At 37.7% G+C, this 18,312-nt stretch overlaps 1 protein-coding gene across 1 annotated transcript; it reads right to left on the reverse strand.

The window, feature by feature from the left end:
* Positions 1 to 9,353: 9,353 nt before the first annotated feature.
* On the reverse strand, positions 9,354 to 14,030 carry LOC107806165 (3-ketoacyl-CoA synthase 2-like). Its single transcript, XM_075223135.1, has 2 exons — positions 13,297 to 14,030; positions 9,354 to 10,244 (listed from the first exon to the last, which is right to left on the reverse strand). The coding sequence occupies exons 1-2, from the start codon at positions 13,987 to 13,989 to the stop codon at positions 9,444 to 9,446; spliced, it is 1,494 nt and encodes a 497-aa protein (XP_075079236.1). The 5' UTR covers positions 13,990 to 14,030; the 3' UTR covers positions 9,354 to 9,443.
* Positions 14,031 to 18,312: the final 4,282 nt, after the last annotated feature.

Below are 18,312 nucleotides of genomic sequence, written 5' to 3' on the forward strand. Positions count from 1 at the left end.
GCGATTTGATCGCACAAACAAGTTCGTATAATGTGTTAAGACTTGTGTGCATGGTTGGTTTGGAGCCTCGAGGGCTCGGGTGAGTTTTGGATAGGCTATGGAATGATTTTGGACTTAGGAAAAGGTTGTTGGTATGCTTCAGCAGTTGCAGGCCCCTGATCTTGCAATTGCGAGATCAAGCATCGCAATTGTGAGCCTTGTAGGGTTTGCTTTTGCGAGCCTTTCTTTGCAAATGAGACTAGGAATCTGGGCCAGCAGAGTTCGCAAATGCGAAGTAGTTAAGGGAGATGGATCATCGCAAATGCGACCAAAGGCTCGCATTTGAGACAGTAGCAGAAATGCGGTAGGTTCGCATTTACGACGGTTGTCTCACATTTGCGAGCTTCGTAATAGCGAAGCTCCTATCACAAATGCGACATTTGCGACTGTGCAAAAAGGGACTTAGACGGGATTTTCAATTCATTTCTCAAATTCTCAAACCCTAAGCTTCAAGAAACGATTTTCTAAAGACCAATTCTTGCACAAATCATAGGTAAATGATTCTTAACTCATTTTCTTTCAATCTATCTCATCTTTTTACAAGATTTCAACACAAAATCTAGGGCTTTTCATGGTGGAATTGGGTGTTCTTGGGTAGAATTTAGGAATTTTAAAATTTAGGGATTTAGACCTCAAATTGAGGTCGGATTCCAAAATCAATTGTATATCCGGGCTCGGGGGTGAATGGGTAATCGGATTTTGGTCCAAATTTCGAGTTTGGACCAAGCAGGCCTGGAGTCGATTTTTGACTTTTTGGGGAAAGTATTGGGAAACCTATAATTATGCATTGGAATTGATTTCTCAAGCATCTATTGATGATATTAAGTTAATTGTGTCTAGATACGAGTGAATTGGAGGTGGAACAGAGAGGTAAAGCGGTAAATGAGGCTTGATTTTGGTCGTGGAATCGAGGTAAGTGTTGTGGCTAACTTTAGCTTGAGGGATTAGGTGTTGTTGTCTTAATTGCTAGTTGTTTAGTTGTTGAGTACGACGTATAGGTGAGGTGACGAGTATTTATACATCGTTATTAGGTCATAGCATGCGAGTGAGTCTTATACTTGTGATTGTGGTGTTCCTTTATAGGTACTAATCAGGCTTTAATTGGTTAATTTTCCATGCTAAACCAATTTTATTATATATTCTTCCCTGTTTTGGATATTAGTTGAGTATTGACTCAAATTAAGATTCCTATTGTGAAGATAACTGTTGAAACGAGATTGGTTATTGTTGATACTCTTTTCGGGATATTAGTGTTTCTATTGTTTGGGTGAGGAAGAGTGTAAATCACGAAGGGTAATGCCATACACGACATTGTGAGTGAGTGTTAATGCACGAAAGGTGATGTCGTGCCATACTCTATGAGTGTTAATGCACAAAGGATGATGCTGTGTCATAATCTATGAGAGTTAATGCACGAAGGGTGATGTCGTGCCATGATTATGAGAGAGTCAATGCACGAAGGGTGATGCCGTGTTGTTTCTATTGTTTCTTATGGTGAGGACGAGAGTAAAAACACGAAGGGTGATGCCTTCCGTTATGTTTTGTTAAATTTCTATTGTTATTACTTTCTCGTATATGATTTAACTGCACAAGTTTGTATATTGTTGCCGTGTCCTAGTATCGTCACTACTTTGCCGAGGTTAGGCTCGGCACTTACCAGTACACGGGGTCGGTTATACTGATACTGCACTTTCTGTGCGGATTTCGGTACCGGACCTCGTGAGTAGAGTTTGGGTTGCTGCCTTCAGTCCACCGGAGACCCAAGGTAGATCTGCTGGCGTTCGAAGACCCTCGAGTCCCCTTCCCTCTATCTTAGATTTCCTGTCTCTTTTCATTTCGAGAACAAATGTATCTCTTTTAAACCAGGATTTGTAGAAATTCTTAGACATTCATGTCACGACCCAAAATTCTCACCATCGGGATCATGATGGCGCCTAATATTGAACTTGCTAGGCAAGCCAATGTTACTGATCATTTTACCTTTTTACTTTATCATTTAACAATTTACCAGTTATCATAAGAAAATCAGTGGAATAAATGCGGAAAAACACAATTTAACAGATTATCTTAATAGAAACACGATTCCGAAGTAAAACTCCACCTAGAACTAGTGTCACAATTTCACGTACTGTCTATGAATACTACAAATAGTGGTCTAAACAAGGAAATACAAATCTGTCTTAGAAATAGATAAAATAGAAAAGGAGTAATATAGAAGGGGACGCCAATGCCTACGAACGCCTGCAGGACTACCTCGGGTCTCCACTAGACTGAAGGCAGCAACCTTGAACTACGATCTGAATGGTCCAGTATCGGGATCTGCACAAAAGTGTAGAGTGTAGCATCAGTACAACCGACTCCATGTACTGGTAAGTGCCGAGCCTAACCTCGGCGAAGTAGTGACGAGTCTAGGATACGACCAACACCATAAATCTGTGCAATTAAACAATATCTAACAGAATAACAATAATAGAAGCTATCAGAAATTTACGGCAAGGGGCAACATGCTATGAGGGATACTAGAATAAGAAAACACAGAGATAACGGAAACAAAACAATTAAGGCACTTGAACCGATAACACCAAATAATCACAGTACAGAAAAATTGATGCACGACATCACTCTTCGTGCTTTTACTCTCAATCCTCACCATGCAATCAATAATGAAAATGTGCACGGCATCACCCTTCGTGCTTTATCAGTCTTCCTCACCATGTGAATAATAAGAATATGCATGGCATCACCCTTTGTGTTTTATCTCTCTTCCTCACCATATGCATCAATATAAATGTAAATGTGCACGGCATCACCCTTCGTGCTTTATCACTCTTTCCTCATCATATGCATAAGTATGAATGTGCACGACATCACCCTTCGTGCTTTATCACTCATTTCTCACCCAAACAGTAGAAACAATAATATCTCGGCAAGAGAATCAACAATAGAAACAAACACCCCGGCAAGGGAATCAGCTATAACCAATCTTGTTTCAACAGTTAACTTCGCAAAACAAATCTCAACTTGAGCCAATACTCAATAATGGTCAATTACCAAGAAAATACCATCAACATTGATAATCATCAAGTTAATCATGAATAGTACATAATAAGAATCACAACGGCCACAATTTAAGACTTATGAGCATGCTCGACACCGACGTATAGATACTCGTTACCACACCTATATATCATACACAACACTAACACGTAGCAAATAGGACACAACACTTATTCCCTCAAGCTAAGGTTAGGCCAAATACTTACCTCGATTCCACCGCCACCAATCAAGCCTCAAATACTGCTTTCCCTCTAGATTTTCCCTCCAATTCACTTGTATCTAGTCATAATTAGCTTAATAACATCAATAAATGCTAAAGAACTCCAACCCAATGCTTAATTATAGTTTTTCCAATATTTTTCCCAAAAGGTCAAAAATCGACCCCGGTCCTGCTTGGTTAAAACTCGAAGTTCGGACCAAAACTCGATTACCCACTCACCCCCGAGCTCGAATATGCAATTAATTTTGGAATCTGACCTTAATTTGAGGTCTAAATCCCCGAATTTTGAAATTCCCAAATTTCACCCAAAAACACCCAATTTCCCATGAAAATCCTTAGATTTTGTGATGAAATCTTGTAAAAAGATGAAGTAGATTGAAAGAAACGAGTTAAAAGTTATTTACCTATGATTTGGGAAAGAACCTTTTTTGGAAAATCGCCTATGGGAGCTTGGGGTTTAAAAATTTGGAAGAATGATTTGAAATCCCGTCTAAGTTATAATTTACACAGTCCCAGATATCACATTTGCGATAACAGGTTCACAGATGCGAACTCGCAAATGCGAAGCTTGGCCTGCGATGCTGACTTCGAAATGCGAACTATTGTTCGCAAATGCGATGACTGCTGGAGTCGCAATTGCGACATTGAAATTCGCAAATGCGAAGGTTCCCTTCCCTGCCCTCTGATTGCAATTCCGATGTATCTTCACAAATGCTATGCTCGCATTTGCGATTTGCGAAGTCTATAGATCTGCAACATAACAGTTATTTCCCTTAAATCTCAAAACACTCTACGGCCTATCCAAAACTCACCCGAGCCCTCGGGGCTCCAAAACAAACATGTACACAAGTCTAAAAACATCATACGAACTTGATCGTGCGATCAAATTGCCCAAATAACATCTTAAACAACGAATTTAGCACCAAAATCAATGAAAATCTCAAGAACTCTTGAAGTTACCATTTTCACTACCGAGGGTCCGAATCACGTCATATGAATTCCGTTTCTTACCAGATTTTACAGACATCACTTATATACCATATTAAACATGTACTGAGCTCCGAAACCAAAATACAGTCCCGATATCATCGAATTCACTCATTATTCAATTTCTAAACTCCTTATATTTTTTAGTTAAAAAATTTTCTTCAAAATTTATTTCTCGGGCTAGGGACCTCGAAATTCAATTCTGAGCATACGCCCAAGTCATATATTTTTCTATAGACCCTCTGTGACCGTCAAATCACATGTCCGGATCCGTTTACCCAAAATATTGACTGAAGTCCATAAATTCAATTTTAAAGGCAAAATTTAGCATTGTTCTCAAATTTTCACATAAGGACTTTCCGGATATACATTCGGACTGCGCATGCAAATCGAGGTAAGATAAAAGAAGGTTTTAAGGCCTTAGAATACAGATTTGACTTCTAAAATAAGAGATGACCTTTCGGGTCATCACATTTTGTGGATTGACACACCATATCACTATCGTGTTTTAGAGTTTTGAACTGTTATAAAAATTTTTGCACTTATATCTGTTTAGCTTTAATTATTATTTAATACAGTTTTGGGTAAATGATTAATGTGTTAGAACCGTAACTGTTGGCTTGCCTAGCATTCAAGAGCTAGACGCCATCACGACACTAACGGTAGGAAATCCGGGTCGTGACATGTTGGTATCAGAGCACGAGGTTGTCTAGGTCCCACAATTCACGAAGAAGCTAGGTAGAGTCTGAGGGATCGGTATGGAGACGTCTGTGCTTATCCCTCAGAGGCTATAGAGCTTAGGAATAACTTCATATTTATTCTTCTCTGTCGTGCGATTTGACTTCTCAATGCTAATTAAATTTCTACTCTATTCTTTCGCAGATGGTAAGAACACGTACCGCTTCATCAGCTGATCAACAGCCCGAGCCCTCAGTGGCAGCTCATACGAGGGGTAGAGGATGAGGCTGAGGTCGTGCTAGAGGCCTAGGCAAGAGCAGGGCTTAGCCTAGAGATCGAGTAGTTGTACCAGCAACGGAGCCTCAAGTGGAGTTTGATGATGAGGTTCCAGCTCAGACTGTTCCAGCAGGGCCAGCTCAGGTTCTCGAGGGGTTCATCGCTACCCCGGTACTTCAAGATGCTTTGGTCTGTCTAGTGGGCCTTATGGAGAGCGTCACTTAGACTGGCACATTCCCTATAGCACCAGCCGTCTCTCAAGCTGGGGGAGGAGCTTAGACTGCCGCTACCTATACCCCGAAGCAAATGGCTCCTCAGTTCCAGGCTCCAGCAACTCAGCCAGTGGGAGTAGCTCAGCCAGTTGTTGTGGCTCAAGCCGATAATGGATCATCTATGTCTTCTGAGGCTTTGTTGAGGTTGGATAAGTTTACCAAGCTTTTCCCGGTTCATTACAGTGGGGAAGCATCTGAGGACCCCTAGGATTATCTTGACCGCTGCCATGAGGTGTTGCGAAACATGGGGATAGTAGAGACCAATGGGGTCGACTTTGCTGTATTCCAGATGATAGGGTCTGCCAAGAGATGGTGGAATAATTTTATGTTGACTAGACCAGTTGGGTCGCCTGACTTAGGACTAGTTCTCTCAGTTATTTCTGGAGAAGTTCTTTCCTATCACTCAGAGAGAGAACTACCGCAGGCGGTTCTAGCATCTTCAGCAGGGTTCTATGACTGTCACCTAGTACGAGACTAAGTTTCTTGATTTGGCTAGTCATGCTCTTCTTACACTCCCCACTAAGAGAGAGAGAGAAAGAGTAAGGAGGCTCATTAAGGGACTCGCTCAGCCTATCAGATTGCATATGGCTAAGGAGACAGGGAGCGGAATTTCTTTCCAGGATACGACCAATGTGGCCAGGCGGGTTGAGATTGTTCTAGCTCAGGGGAGCAGTCAGGGGTCTGACAAGAGGCCTCGTCATTCTGGTAGGTTCAGTGGTGCCTCATCTAGAGGCAGGGATTCTTTTAGTAGGGGCCATCCTTCCAGGCCATTTCATTCAGCACTTCAGGCTTCTCACGGTGCTTCAGGTGGTTATGGTTCTCATATGCAGTATTCTGATCAGCTACCCTACAGTGCATCACTAGCTCCTGTTAGTGCACTTCCGCTCCAGAGTTTTCAGGATGGTTACTCAGGCCGTCAGGGTCAGTTTTAGGGTCAGCAATCTCAACAGCCGAGGTTTTGTTATACTTGTGGCTATCCAAGGCACATTGCTAGGTATTGCTCTCGAGCATCGAGTGGTTCTCAGCATCAGGGTTCTCATCCCATGGTTCAGGCACCGGGTGCTCCACCGCCCGCTCAGCCAGCTAGAGGTAGGGGTCAGACAGCTAGAGGTGGAGGTCAATGTATTAGAGGTGGAGGTCAAGCCGCTAGAGGTGGAGGCCAACCAACATGAGGCCGTCCTAGGGATGTAGTTTAGAGTGGTGGGGCTCAGCCCTGATGTTATGCTTTTCCAGCCAGGCCTGAGGCTGAGGCATCTGATGCCGTTATCACAGGTACAGTTTAAGTTTGTAGTAGAGATGCTTCAGTTCTATTTGATCCAGGGTCTACATACTCCTATGCGTCATCTTATTTTGCTACGTATTTGGTTGTGCCTTGTGATTCTTTGAGTGCTCCTGTATATGTGTCCACACCGGTGGGTGATTTTATTATTGTAGATCGTGTCTATCGCTCGTGTGTTGTTATTATTGTGGGCCTTGAGACTCTATAGATCTCCTACTTCTTGATATGGTGGATTTTGATGTCATTTTGGGGATGGATTGGTTGTCATCTTATCATGCCATATTGGACTGTCACACCAAGACTGTGATCTTAGCCTTGTCGGGGTTGCCTCGATTGGAGTGGGGAGGGACTCTTGGTCATTCTACCATTAGGGTCATTTCTTATATGAAGGCTCGGTGAATGGTCGAGAAGGGGTGTTTGACTTATTTGGCTTATGTTCGTGATTCCAGTGCAGAGGTTCCTTCCATGGATTCCGTACCAGTTGTTCGTGAGTTTCCAGAGGTATTTCCTGCAGACCTGCCAAGGATGCCACCCGACAGGGATATTGACTTTTGTATTAATTTGGCTCCGGGCACTCAGCCCATTTCTATTTCGTGTATCGCATGGCCCCGCCAGAGTTGAAAAACTTGAAGGAACAGTTACAAGATTTACTTGATAAGGGCTTTATTAGACCTATTTTCTCGCCCTGGGGTGTCGGTGTTGTTTATTAAGAAGAAAGATTGGTCGATGAGGATGTCCATAGACTATCGACAGTTGAACAAAGTCACCATCAAGAACAAGTATCCATTGCTGAGGATTGATGATTTAATTGATAATCTACAGGGTGCCAAAGTTTTTCGAAGATTGATTTGAGGTCTGGCTACTATTAGTTGAGGATTAGGGCATCTGATGTCTCTAAGACAACTTTTCGGACTCGGTACAAGCATTATGAGTTCTTAGTGATGTCATTTGGGTTGACAAATGCCCCAACAACATTTATGGATTTGATGAACCGAGTGTTCAGGCCTTATCTGGATTCCTTTGTGATTGTTCTCATTGATGATATCTTGATCTATTCCCATAGCCGAGTGGAGCATGAGCAGCATCTTCAAGTCATTCTTTAGACTCTGAGAGACAGTCGGTTATATGCTAAGTTTTCGAAGTGTGAGTTTTGGTTGAGTTTAGTTGCATTCTTGGATCAAATTGTATCAGCAGAGGGTATTCAGGTGGATCCTAAGAAGATTGAGGCAGTCAAGGACTAGCATAGACCCACATCAGTTACAGAGATCCGGAGTTTCTTGGGCTTGGCGGGTTATTACCGTCAGTTTGTGGAGGGGTTTTCATCTGTAGCAGCCCCGATGACCAGGTTGACCCAAAAGGGTGCCTCGTTCAGGTGGTCAGACGAGTGTGAGGCAGCTTTCAGAAACTCAAGACAGCTTTGACTACGACACCGGTGTTGGTGTTGGCCACAGGTTCAGGGCTATATATAGTGTATTGTGACGCATCTCATATTGGGCTTGGTGCGGTGTTGATGCAGAATGACAAGGTTATTGCATATGCTTTGCGGAAGTTGAAGATTCACGAGAAGAACTATCCAGTTCATGATTTGGAGCTAGGAGCCATTATCCACGCGCTGAAGATTTGGAGGCATTATCTATATGGCGTGTCGTGTGAGGTGTTCACGGATCATAAGAGTTTGCAATACTTGTTCAAGCAGAAGAAGCTAAATTTGAGGCACATGAGGTGGTTGGAGCTACTGAAGGACTATGATATCACCATCTTGTATCATCCCGGGAAGGCCAATATAGTGGCCGATGCTTTGAGTAGGAAGTCGGCTAGTATGGGCAGCCTTGCATATATTCCAGTCGGTGAGAGACCGCTTGCTTTTGATGTTCAATCTTTGGCCAATCAGTTCGTAAGGTTAGATGTTTCTGAGCCCAGTCGTGTTCTAGCTTGCACGGTCACTCGGTCTTCATTATTGGAGCGTATTAGAGATCGGCAGTATGATGACCCTTATTTCTTGTCCTTAGGGACACAGTGTGGTACGGTGGTGCCAAGCATGTTACAGTTGGAGATGATGGAGTTTTGAGGATGTAGGATCGTGACAGCCTTCTTGATCTTGACTCTTTTTAAAGCACTCTAATGATATGATATTGACTAGGAAATCATCCTTATTAAGCGTGCTCATCCGGCTTGTATCAAGTTTTTATTTGGTCTATTAAAATTTGACATACAAAAAATTGGAGAGGGAAAAAGAATAGCTCGCCAGCTTGTTTAGATGGTTGTTATCTATTGTATTGTATTGTTACTTTAAATAAAATATTTATTTTGATTGTTACTTAAATTTTAGTATATCATTTCATTAAATCCGTTATTACGTAACGGCGAAAAGTGGCACTTTATGTAAGATGGATTAGATGTGGTCGCGTTGTTATCATATTTTTTTCTCTCATTTTGCCTTTCTTTATTTATTAAATAATTCTATTTCATCTTTTACCCTACTTTTTTAATATATAAAGAATAATGTTATTCTTTATTTGATATTGTGTATATCAAAACGATATAATACAATAAAATATAATATCATACGATACAATACGAATCGATACATAACAACCATCCAAACAATGGTTTTAGAGATTAAGATGCATTTTTCCTACTTGGAAGCAACGAATAGGTCTGAGAGTGCTCCGATCTTGCTAACATCTACGGGGAACTCATCAATTTCATCGCGCCATGGATTCATCTCGTCGCGATCAATGGATCGGGTCGCCCGCCAAATCACACTGCTACATTTGAAACCCGACCCGAATGCAATCTGCCACAATGTGTCTCCCTTTTTCACCCTACCTTTCGCCTCCACATAAGCCACTTCATACCAAATCGAACTGTTGGAAGTGTTACCAAATCTGTATAATGTCATTCTAGAAGCTTCCATTTGTTCATCGCTAAATCCCAGTTTCTTCTGCAAATCATCCAACACTGGTTTCCCGCCGACGTGTGGGAAGAAGTGATCGATTGCTCTGGAGAACTCAAGATTATAAGGCTCCATTTTACTTCCCGTGCGAAAGCGCCGCACTATAATATTCATCAAGTAACGGAATTGCTCAGATAGAGGAAGGACTAGGGGAGCTACAGTGGATATGTTTGATCGAATGGTTTTCATAGCTGCGTACAAGAGATCTTTGTTAATCGAGATTCCTCGGTGTCCTTGTTCATCTTCTTCCATGAAAATACAGTTGTAGGAGCGATCGGTGTTTGCTGTTTGAGATCGGACGGTGTGGACGAGCTCATACTTGCAGGTATTCTGATCGGACGGTTTGTTGGAGAGGAGAAGGGCGACCGCACCAACACGAAATACGCAATTGCTTAACAATTTTGACCGGTCATTGCCTTTGTATACGTTGTCTGTGGTGCTCTCAGTCGTTACTAATAGGGCATAGGAATTATCATGTACCTGCACAACAGTATATCATGAGTGGATGAACAATGTTAGTATGTTACTGTGAGGGTGTTTGGCCGAGCTTATAAGCTGGTCAAATTGGCTTATATACGCTTTTTGGCTTATCTACACGTTTGGTAAAATTAAAAGTGCTTATAAGCCAAAAATAAGCCAAAAGCCATAAGTTGGTCTCCCCCAACTTATCAAATTTCAGCTTATAAACACTTTAGGTTTAACTAAAATATTTATTATTCTATCCCTAAAATACTTTTTTTAAAACAAAATTCTTCATATACCTAATTATTCAGCTTCTTATTATTTATTTCAACACTTTTATCCAAACACGTAACTGCTTATTTTTTAAATCAGCTTCAACAGTTAAAGTACTTTTCAGCACCTAATGCTTATCAGCTACTCTAAATCAGCTAAGCTAAACAGTCTCTTGTCTGATTTATGAGTTTTGCGTCAACTAATACACTTAATATCTAGTGAAGGCCTAAGAATTTTAACTTTTCTAATTTTTTTTTTAAAAAAAAGTTACTCCATAAAAAATCATAATTCATTCTCAAAAGTACTGATCGGAAAACACATATTGCCACTTCAAGAGATGGTACTAATTTTTCACATTACTTATACTCTTTTGGTTGAAAAACGACAACATTAGGAGTACGAGAATTAAATTATTTGTTTTTCAATGTTAGTCCAAACATCGGGTTCTCAATATTTGCATGTGAAAGAACTTCACGAACAATACTATAACTCACAATTTCATAATTGAAAATATTTACAGAATATTAATAATAATAATAATAATAATGATCAAAGGATTTTGTATACCAGACAGGGGCAGATGCACGCTTGTCGAAGTGGTGTCACACGATATCGTTTCGTTGGAAAATTTTACTCAATATATTTATTAATACTGTACGAAAATAGATAAGTAGGAAAAAATAACACCACTTGATATAAATTGTATCTTGGTGTGATGATTAGGTGCTTGATTTTCCTATAAGAGGTCAAAAGTTATTTAATACTCAACAAAGCCAATAGACTAAGACTATTTCTTGTTTAAAAATATGATACACAAAGTTATATTCCAATTCTTCTATAAATTTCGACACCGCTTATAAAATTTTCTGTGTACGCTCCTAATACAAGATAATAACAATGTTATATAATATGAGATAGATGGCATTTCCTAAATAATTGTTCATATCAAAGCAAAAGATAAGATGAATTTAGGGTATCACTGTACAAAAGGTTGGCAGTGAGACCAAATATGGAATATTAGTGAGGATATTTTAGTCGTTCTCTTCTAATATTTTCTCTGTTTCAATTTAGATGAGTTAGTTTTATTCGGCACGGAGTTTAAGAAGAAAAAAAATGATTTTTAAAATTTGTGGTCTTAAAAACTTAAGGGGTAAAAACTTTATGAGACTATGATATTTGTGTGGTTATAGAAGCTTCTCATTAAGGGTAAAATAGGTAAAATGAAGAGTTTAAAGTTAAATTATTTTCAATTGAAAAAATATATCATTCTTTTTAAAACTGACTAATACAAAAAGTATATCATTTAAATTGAAACCGAGGAAGTAGTTAGGTTGTGAGGTCGAAATAACCGAGAAAAGAAAGCATAGAACCAATATTGGTCAAGACGTCTAACATTTAAGTTTCTTTTTTCTCTAAAAAGATAGATAGGTATGGAGATTTTGTTAAAAGTGGGTGGGAAGTTACCACGAACATTGTGGGATAGATGACATCCCACTAGGGGTGTTCACGGTTCGGTTTGATCGGTTTTTGATTAAAACTAAAACCAAATCAATTTAGTCGGTTTTTAAAATTTTAAAACCAAAATTAAACTAAATTAAATACAAACCATCTGTTTGGTTGCCATTGGTTTGGTTTGGATCGGTTTGGTTCGGTTTTTCGGTTCGTAGTAAGCTAATAATACGTCGATAATAGTGAAACAACACTAGACAATAATCTGAAAATAATTTGCTAAATTTATATTTTTTATATATTTCTTTAGGAACTGAAAGTTTATTTACCTCTTTATATGAAAAGAATGAACAAAAAAACAACTAAAAGTTTGCTTTCTCAAGCTTTAGCCATTGTAGTCCTGCAATTTGAGTTTGCTTTCTTTACTCTTATGGTATAATTTTTTTTAACTCTTCTGTTAGGCAAAAGTATGTGCGGAGAGTTAGAGAATTAAAGTCTCTTAAGGAAAAGAAAATTGGCTGATTCCTATTGTTTTGGGCTTAGGCAATCTTTTAAGATATAAGTAGGATAAACCAAAATTCAATATAACAATTAAATTGCATAAATATGTAAAATTATTTAGAAAAAGATATTATATTGCATATAAATAATTATTAAATTTTGTATATAATTAATCGGTTTGGTTCGGTTTAATTTTCGATTTTTTATAATAGAACCAAAACCAAACCAAATATTATCGGTTTTTAAAATTTAAAATCAAAACCAATCCAAATCAAAAAAAATATCGGTTTGGTTTGGTTTTCGATTTGGATCGATTTTCCGTCAAACCGTGAACAACCCTACATCCCACGCCTTAATTAGATATCGATCTAGTGATTTCTCTTAATAAATAGTGACGGGGCACATATACCTTCACCCAGATAATTACATTGTGTAGCTAGGTAAAAAAATTCTTTTTTAGTTATATAATATATTGATAAATCCTATGCTGCGCTAACCCCTATTAGTTGATCCAGTAGATACAGATATCCGATGATTCAAAATAGAAAGATAATTGAAGTTGCATTAAGAGGCAAAGATTTAAGTTATATGGTATATAGATAGTACAATTTTTTTGTATATTACTATTAATTACTAGTGAAATTATACTGTTGTTGTACTATTAGTTACTTCAAATTAATAATTGAATATAACAGATCATTATTTTATATATTTTTGGTAATAATAAAATTATTATTAACATAATGTAATGGCGTATAAAATTTATAAACACGATACTTAACCTCGGGGTAAAAAAAGGAAGTTATAGCATACATGAAAAAGGGTGAGATCCAGTTGAGAGAAGAACCTTGAGTAGATTTTGAACAAGTCCTAAGGCAATAAGACCAGCACTGCACCCCATTCCTGTCATATTATAGCTGCGGATATCTTCTCTTAGCTTGTAACGTTTCACTATGACACTTGACAATGATGGCATAATATTGAAAACGCCGCAGACAGAAACCAATATACCTATTTCCTCACATCTAACTCCAGTTTTCAGCAGAAGCTCATCTATGGCTCCGAAAACCGCCATCTCCACTTCTTCCTTAGCAGCTTTTGTGCTCATATCCATAGGATCGCTTAACAAGCCTTTAGAAACATACGTTTTATCTCCTAAGCCAGATCTTTGCAAGATCCTGTCCATGAACTTCAGTGTGTCACTGTTAAACTTTAGTTCTCTGCTGCTTCTGTTGAGAAAATTTTGTCTGCAAATTTGCTGGTTATTCTGGGGCTTGTAACATGCAAAATCTACCAGGAAAATTCTTGACCCGGCCGTGCTTTTGCAAAATACATACCAAAATATGACAATTATTAAAGTTGGCACTAAAATGAGGAAAAGCTTAGGGTATATTATGATCAATTCCATGAGATCGATCGTCGAAAACATGGTGCCAAATATGACGAGTTTCAGCATATGAGCTATGCTAGCAGCATTGTTTATGGGTGAATTTATAGCGAAGGATTGTTGATTAGGAAAGTGGAAGGTCTGTTGGCTCATTTATTACTTGATGCGTATGGACAATAAAGCTATTAACATTACCTCGATCTCAATTATTTTGTATTGATTATTTAAATTTCGTATGCTCATTCAAATACTATATATAATTTGTCCTTTAGAATAGTACTTGGCAAGCATACAACACAGAGGTGTGGGACGGTTGCCCTGGGTCAATGGTGATTGCGTTCTCAATCACTACATACTTTCTCTGCTCCCGGGTAATTACCTAATTTCCCGGTGCATTAATGTTATTTTTCTGTTAATTTCCAAAATTCCTTCTTAATTTTTCCCACCCTCACCAACCCACCTCACCCCCTCTCTCCAAAAAAGATTTTTTTTTTTTCAAATTTCAATATTTCCGTTACCACCCACCCTACTACCCCTCCACTCCACCCCAGCCCCTCACCTCACTCCCCCACCCGCAAACAAAATTATTTTTTTTACCTTAATTTTTTTTTTTTTGCAATTTCAAATTTCTGTTACTTCGTTTTTTCTGCACCACCCACCCCAACCCCTCTCCCCCCCTTCATAGCCTTAATTCTTTTTTTTTGCAATTTCAAATTTCTATTTTTTTATTTTTCTACATCACCCACCCCTACTCTCCCCCCACCACCACCACCAAAAAAAAAATTTAAATATATTTTTCAGTTTTAATTTTTTTATTTATCGGTTTACAGGTTCAAAATCTTACAAGTTCCAAAATTATGAGTTCGGAGGTTTATGTGTTTGGAAGTTTACGGGTTTAGAAATTATAAAGTTTACGGGTTCGAAATTCCGCGGTTCGAAAGTTTATGAAATTTGTGGGTTTGGAAGGTTGTTGGTTTGAAAGTCTATGGCTTCATGTTTATTATATCTAAATTATTTATGAATACTCTTGAGAAGTCATTTTCCTTAATTTGCATACCAAACACCGAAAAATGAATAAGATTACTACTTGTTTTTCAAGAAAATATTTTCTTGGAAAACATTTTCCACGGAAACATTTTTCGTTATACCAAACACACCCTGAGTGTATATGGAATTTAACTTATCTATCTATACTATACTAAATGTCCTTACCAAAGTTTTGTTCCCCTATTTTACCTTTTAAAAACTGGTTTTACAAAATTATAATTTTGGTTAATTTTCTTATATTTAGGACTTTTAAATCAACTAAATTTTAGGTATTAAATCTTTATTTATTGAACTAGATAAGAAATACTAATATTTATAACTTTAAAATCGACTAAAATTTTACCTTATTTAAATCAAATAATTCGCTTATAGCATTTTTCCTTTTAATATACGTCGGCATACAAATTAGGCACGTACATGCGTAATTTCATAAAGCAATTCAAAGTTTTATTCAATGTACACGTTATTTCACCTAAAATAAATATTTAAACTATTATATGTACTTTGTTATAAATATATTATATTATGGATGTTCATAATCTTCCTGAAGAAGCTTATCCATATGGGAATCCACCGTAAATATGTTTATCCATTTAGTACTCTATTGGAAATAAGCTTCCTCAAGAAGCTTATCATTTCGGTACCCGGTTATGGATAAACATTACCCTAGGTAGAAGATTATCCATACCGGGTATAATAAGCTTATCCATTCAATACTCCGTTATGGATAAACGTTGCTCTCAGTAGAAGATTATCCATATCTGGTATGGTAGCAGCTTACACAGCAGCTTGCAGTAACATCTTACACAGCAACTTGCAGTAGCAGCTTACACAACAGCTTATACAGCAGCTTGTGTTGCAGCTTACACAACAACTTCCTTTCTTCTATAAATAGAAGAGATTTCAGTTCATTATGTACATCAGTTTGAATTCGAATAATATATCAGTTTCTCTCTATACTTGTCTTTACTTTATAAGTCTTTATTTTATAACACGTTATCAGCACGAGACTCTGCCATCTCGAGTAAATATTTTTTGAAAGTATCTGAGGTAAGAACTTTCTTTTCCTAAATAATATCAAATCTTTCTAAACTTGAATTTGTAGCCCTGGATATATCGGGCAAAAGCTACATGTCTTGGGTGCTTGATGCTGAAATTCATCTTGATGCGATGGGTCTAGCAGACAACATCAAGGATAAAAATCAGGCATCAAATCAAGATCGTGCCAAAGCAATGATATTCCTACGCCATCACCTTGATGAGGGCTTGAAATGGAATATCTCACTATTAAAGATCCAGTCATACTGTGGAATAATTTGAAAGATAGATATGACCACCTGAAGATGGTCGTTCTTCCACAAGCACGTTATGATTGGACTCATCTAAGGCTACAAGATTTTAAATCTATCAGTGAGTATAATTCTGCTATGTTCAGAATTATTTCCCAATTAAAATTATGTGGTGATAATATTACTGATCATGATATGTTGGAGAAAACTTTCACCACTTTTCATGCCTCGAATATGCTCTTGCAGCAGCAATATCGAGAGATGGGATTTAAAAAGTATTCTGAACTTATCTCACATCTTCTTATAGCAGAGCAACATAATGGGCTATTAATGAAAAATCATGAAAGCCGACCTATTGGTTCTTGTCCATTCCCTGAAGTGAATGAGACGAACTTCTACCAAGCTAAACCTGGAAGAGGTCGTGGCCCCAGTCATGGTCATGGCCGTGGTCGGGGAAGAAACCCCAATCATGGTAATAGTAATGCACCAAAGAAGCCTCCTCATCACCAGCAGTGGAAAAGGAAGGAATAAAAGCATGAAGCGGTGCAAGCACCAAATGCAGAAAATGTATGCTATAGATGTGGAGGAAAAAGGCACTGGTCACGTACCTGTCGTACGCCAAAGCACCTGGTTGAGCTTTATCAAGCCTCTCTAAAGAAGACAGAGAAAAATGCTGAAGCAAATTTTATTTCTGAAGATAATTTAGACTTCATGCATTTGGATGTAACTGATTACCTTGCACTCCCAGAAGGAGAAACAAGTCATGTAATCGGTGGTGAATCTATAGAAATGTAAATATTTTAATTTTTGTTGTTTGTAATAGATAGTATGGTTATGTAATTGTTGTACATAAAGAATAAATTATGATTTGATAATGATGTTTACTATAATATATCTTATTTATGTCATTTTGAAGAACATGGATAATATTATTAGATCAACTTAAACTCTAGCAGAGTTTGCAAGAAATATACAACCACCAGAAGTAGTTATATTTCATATATCTCATTGTAATTATATTTTGTTAACCACCAGAAGTGGTATATGTCTATGATCACCAGAAGTGATAATTTAGGCTTTCTATGGTTACAATTGAAGATAGGCTACATAAATATTCTTTATATTAAATGCACACCTCGATTTGCTCCCGAAGTAGTAAATATTTTAAAAGAGATTGAGGCATCACAATTTGATGTGATTAATGCGCATTCAGATAATTATGTTCTATTTCCTGAAGGATGAGAACTTTGGATAATATTAATCCATTCCCTGAAGTGAATGTGACAATATTAATATATCGGGTAAATATGAACGCACTCTTGATGTGAATATATCACAATTCACCTTCAGAAGAGGTAATGTAATTGAGAGAATAAATACTCGATATTTCGTATTTTAAATTTGCTCCTGAAGAAGTAACACAATTAAAATTGCCTCATGAAGTGAAAAAATATTATGAAAAGGAGTTTTCGTATGCTTAAACAATTGTTTTTCATTGTTTATTTGATTGTGATTTTCTCTCATGACACCAGCAGTGTCTGAGCAATATTTGATAGTACAAAATATATCAGCAACTCCTGAAGAGCTAAATGTTTGCCTAAAGAATACATGACACCAGTAGTGCCAGATAAATATTAGATTGTGGATAATAAATGAAGGCTCTCAAAGAGCTTATATACAAATATGTCATTCATATTATATGATTATGGTCAAAACATATGTTGTAGTAAACCTGAAGTTTACTAATACAAATGGCTATCATATTGAGACTACAAATGATTGGAAGATTGATAATCTTCATGTTTCCACAATCATAGGGGGTAAAATAATATGTATGTGAGAAGTTACCCGCCTTATTCTTTAATTTGTACTATATCATGTATCACAGTAAACCAGAAGTTTACTAAAGCAAAAGTTTATGCCATAGTAAACCAGAAGTTTACTAAGAGATAGCACATGACATGATAAACTTGAAGTTTTCATTTGCCATTTTTAAATGAGCTATTTGAGAATTCAGATAAGCATATACTAAAGAACTAGAAGATTCTTCAGGAATTCTCATGTGTTGCTTGCTCTCATAATGAATTGATTATACCAGCTAAAGTTGGGACTAAGACCCCTGATTCTGAAATATATAAAA

This window comes from Nicotiana tabacum, chromosome 10 (genome assembly GCF_000715075.1).
Source record: "Nicotiana tabacum cultivar K326 chromosome 10, ASM71507v2, whole genome shotgun sequence".
Lineage (NCBI taxonomy): Eukaryota > Viridiplantae > Streptophyta > Magnoliopsida > Solanales > Solanaceae > Nicotiana > Nicotiana tabacum.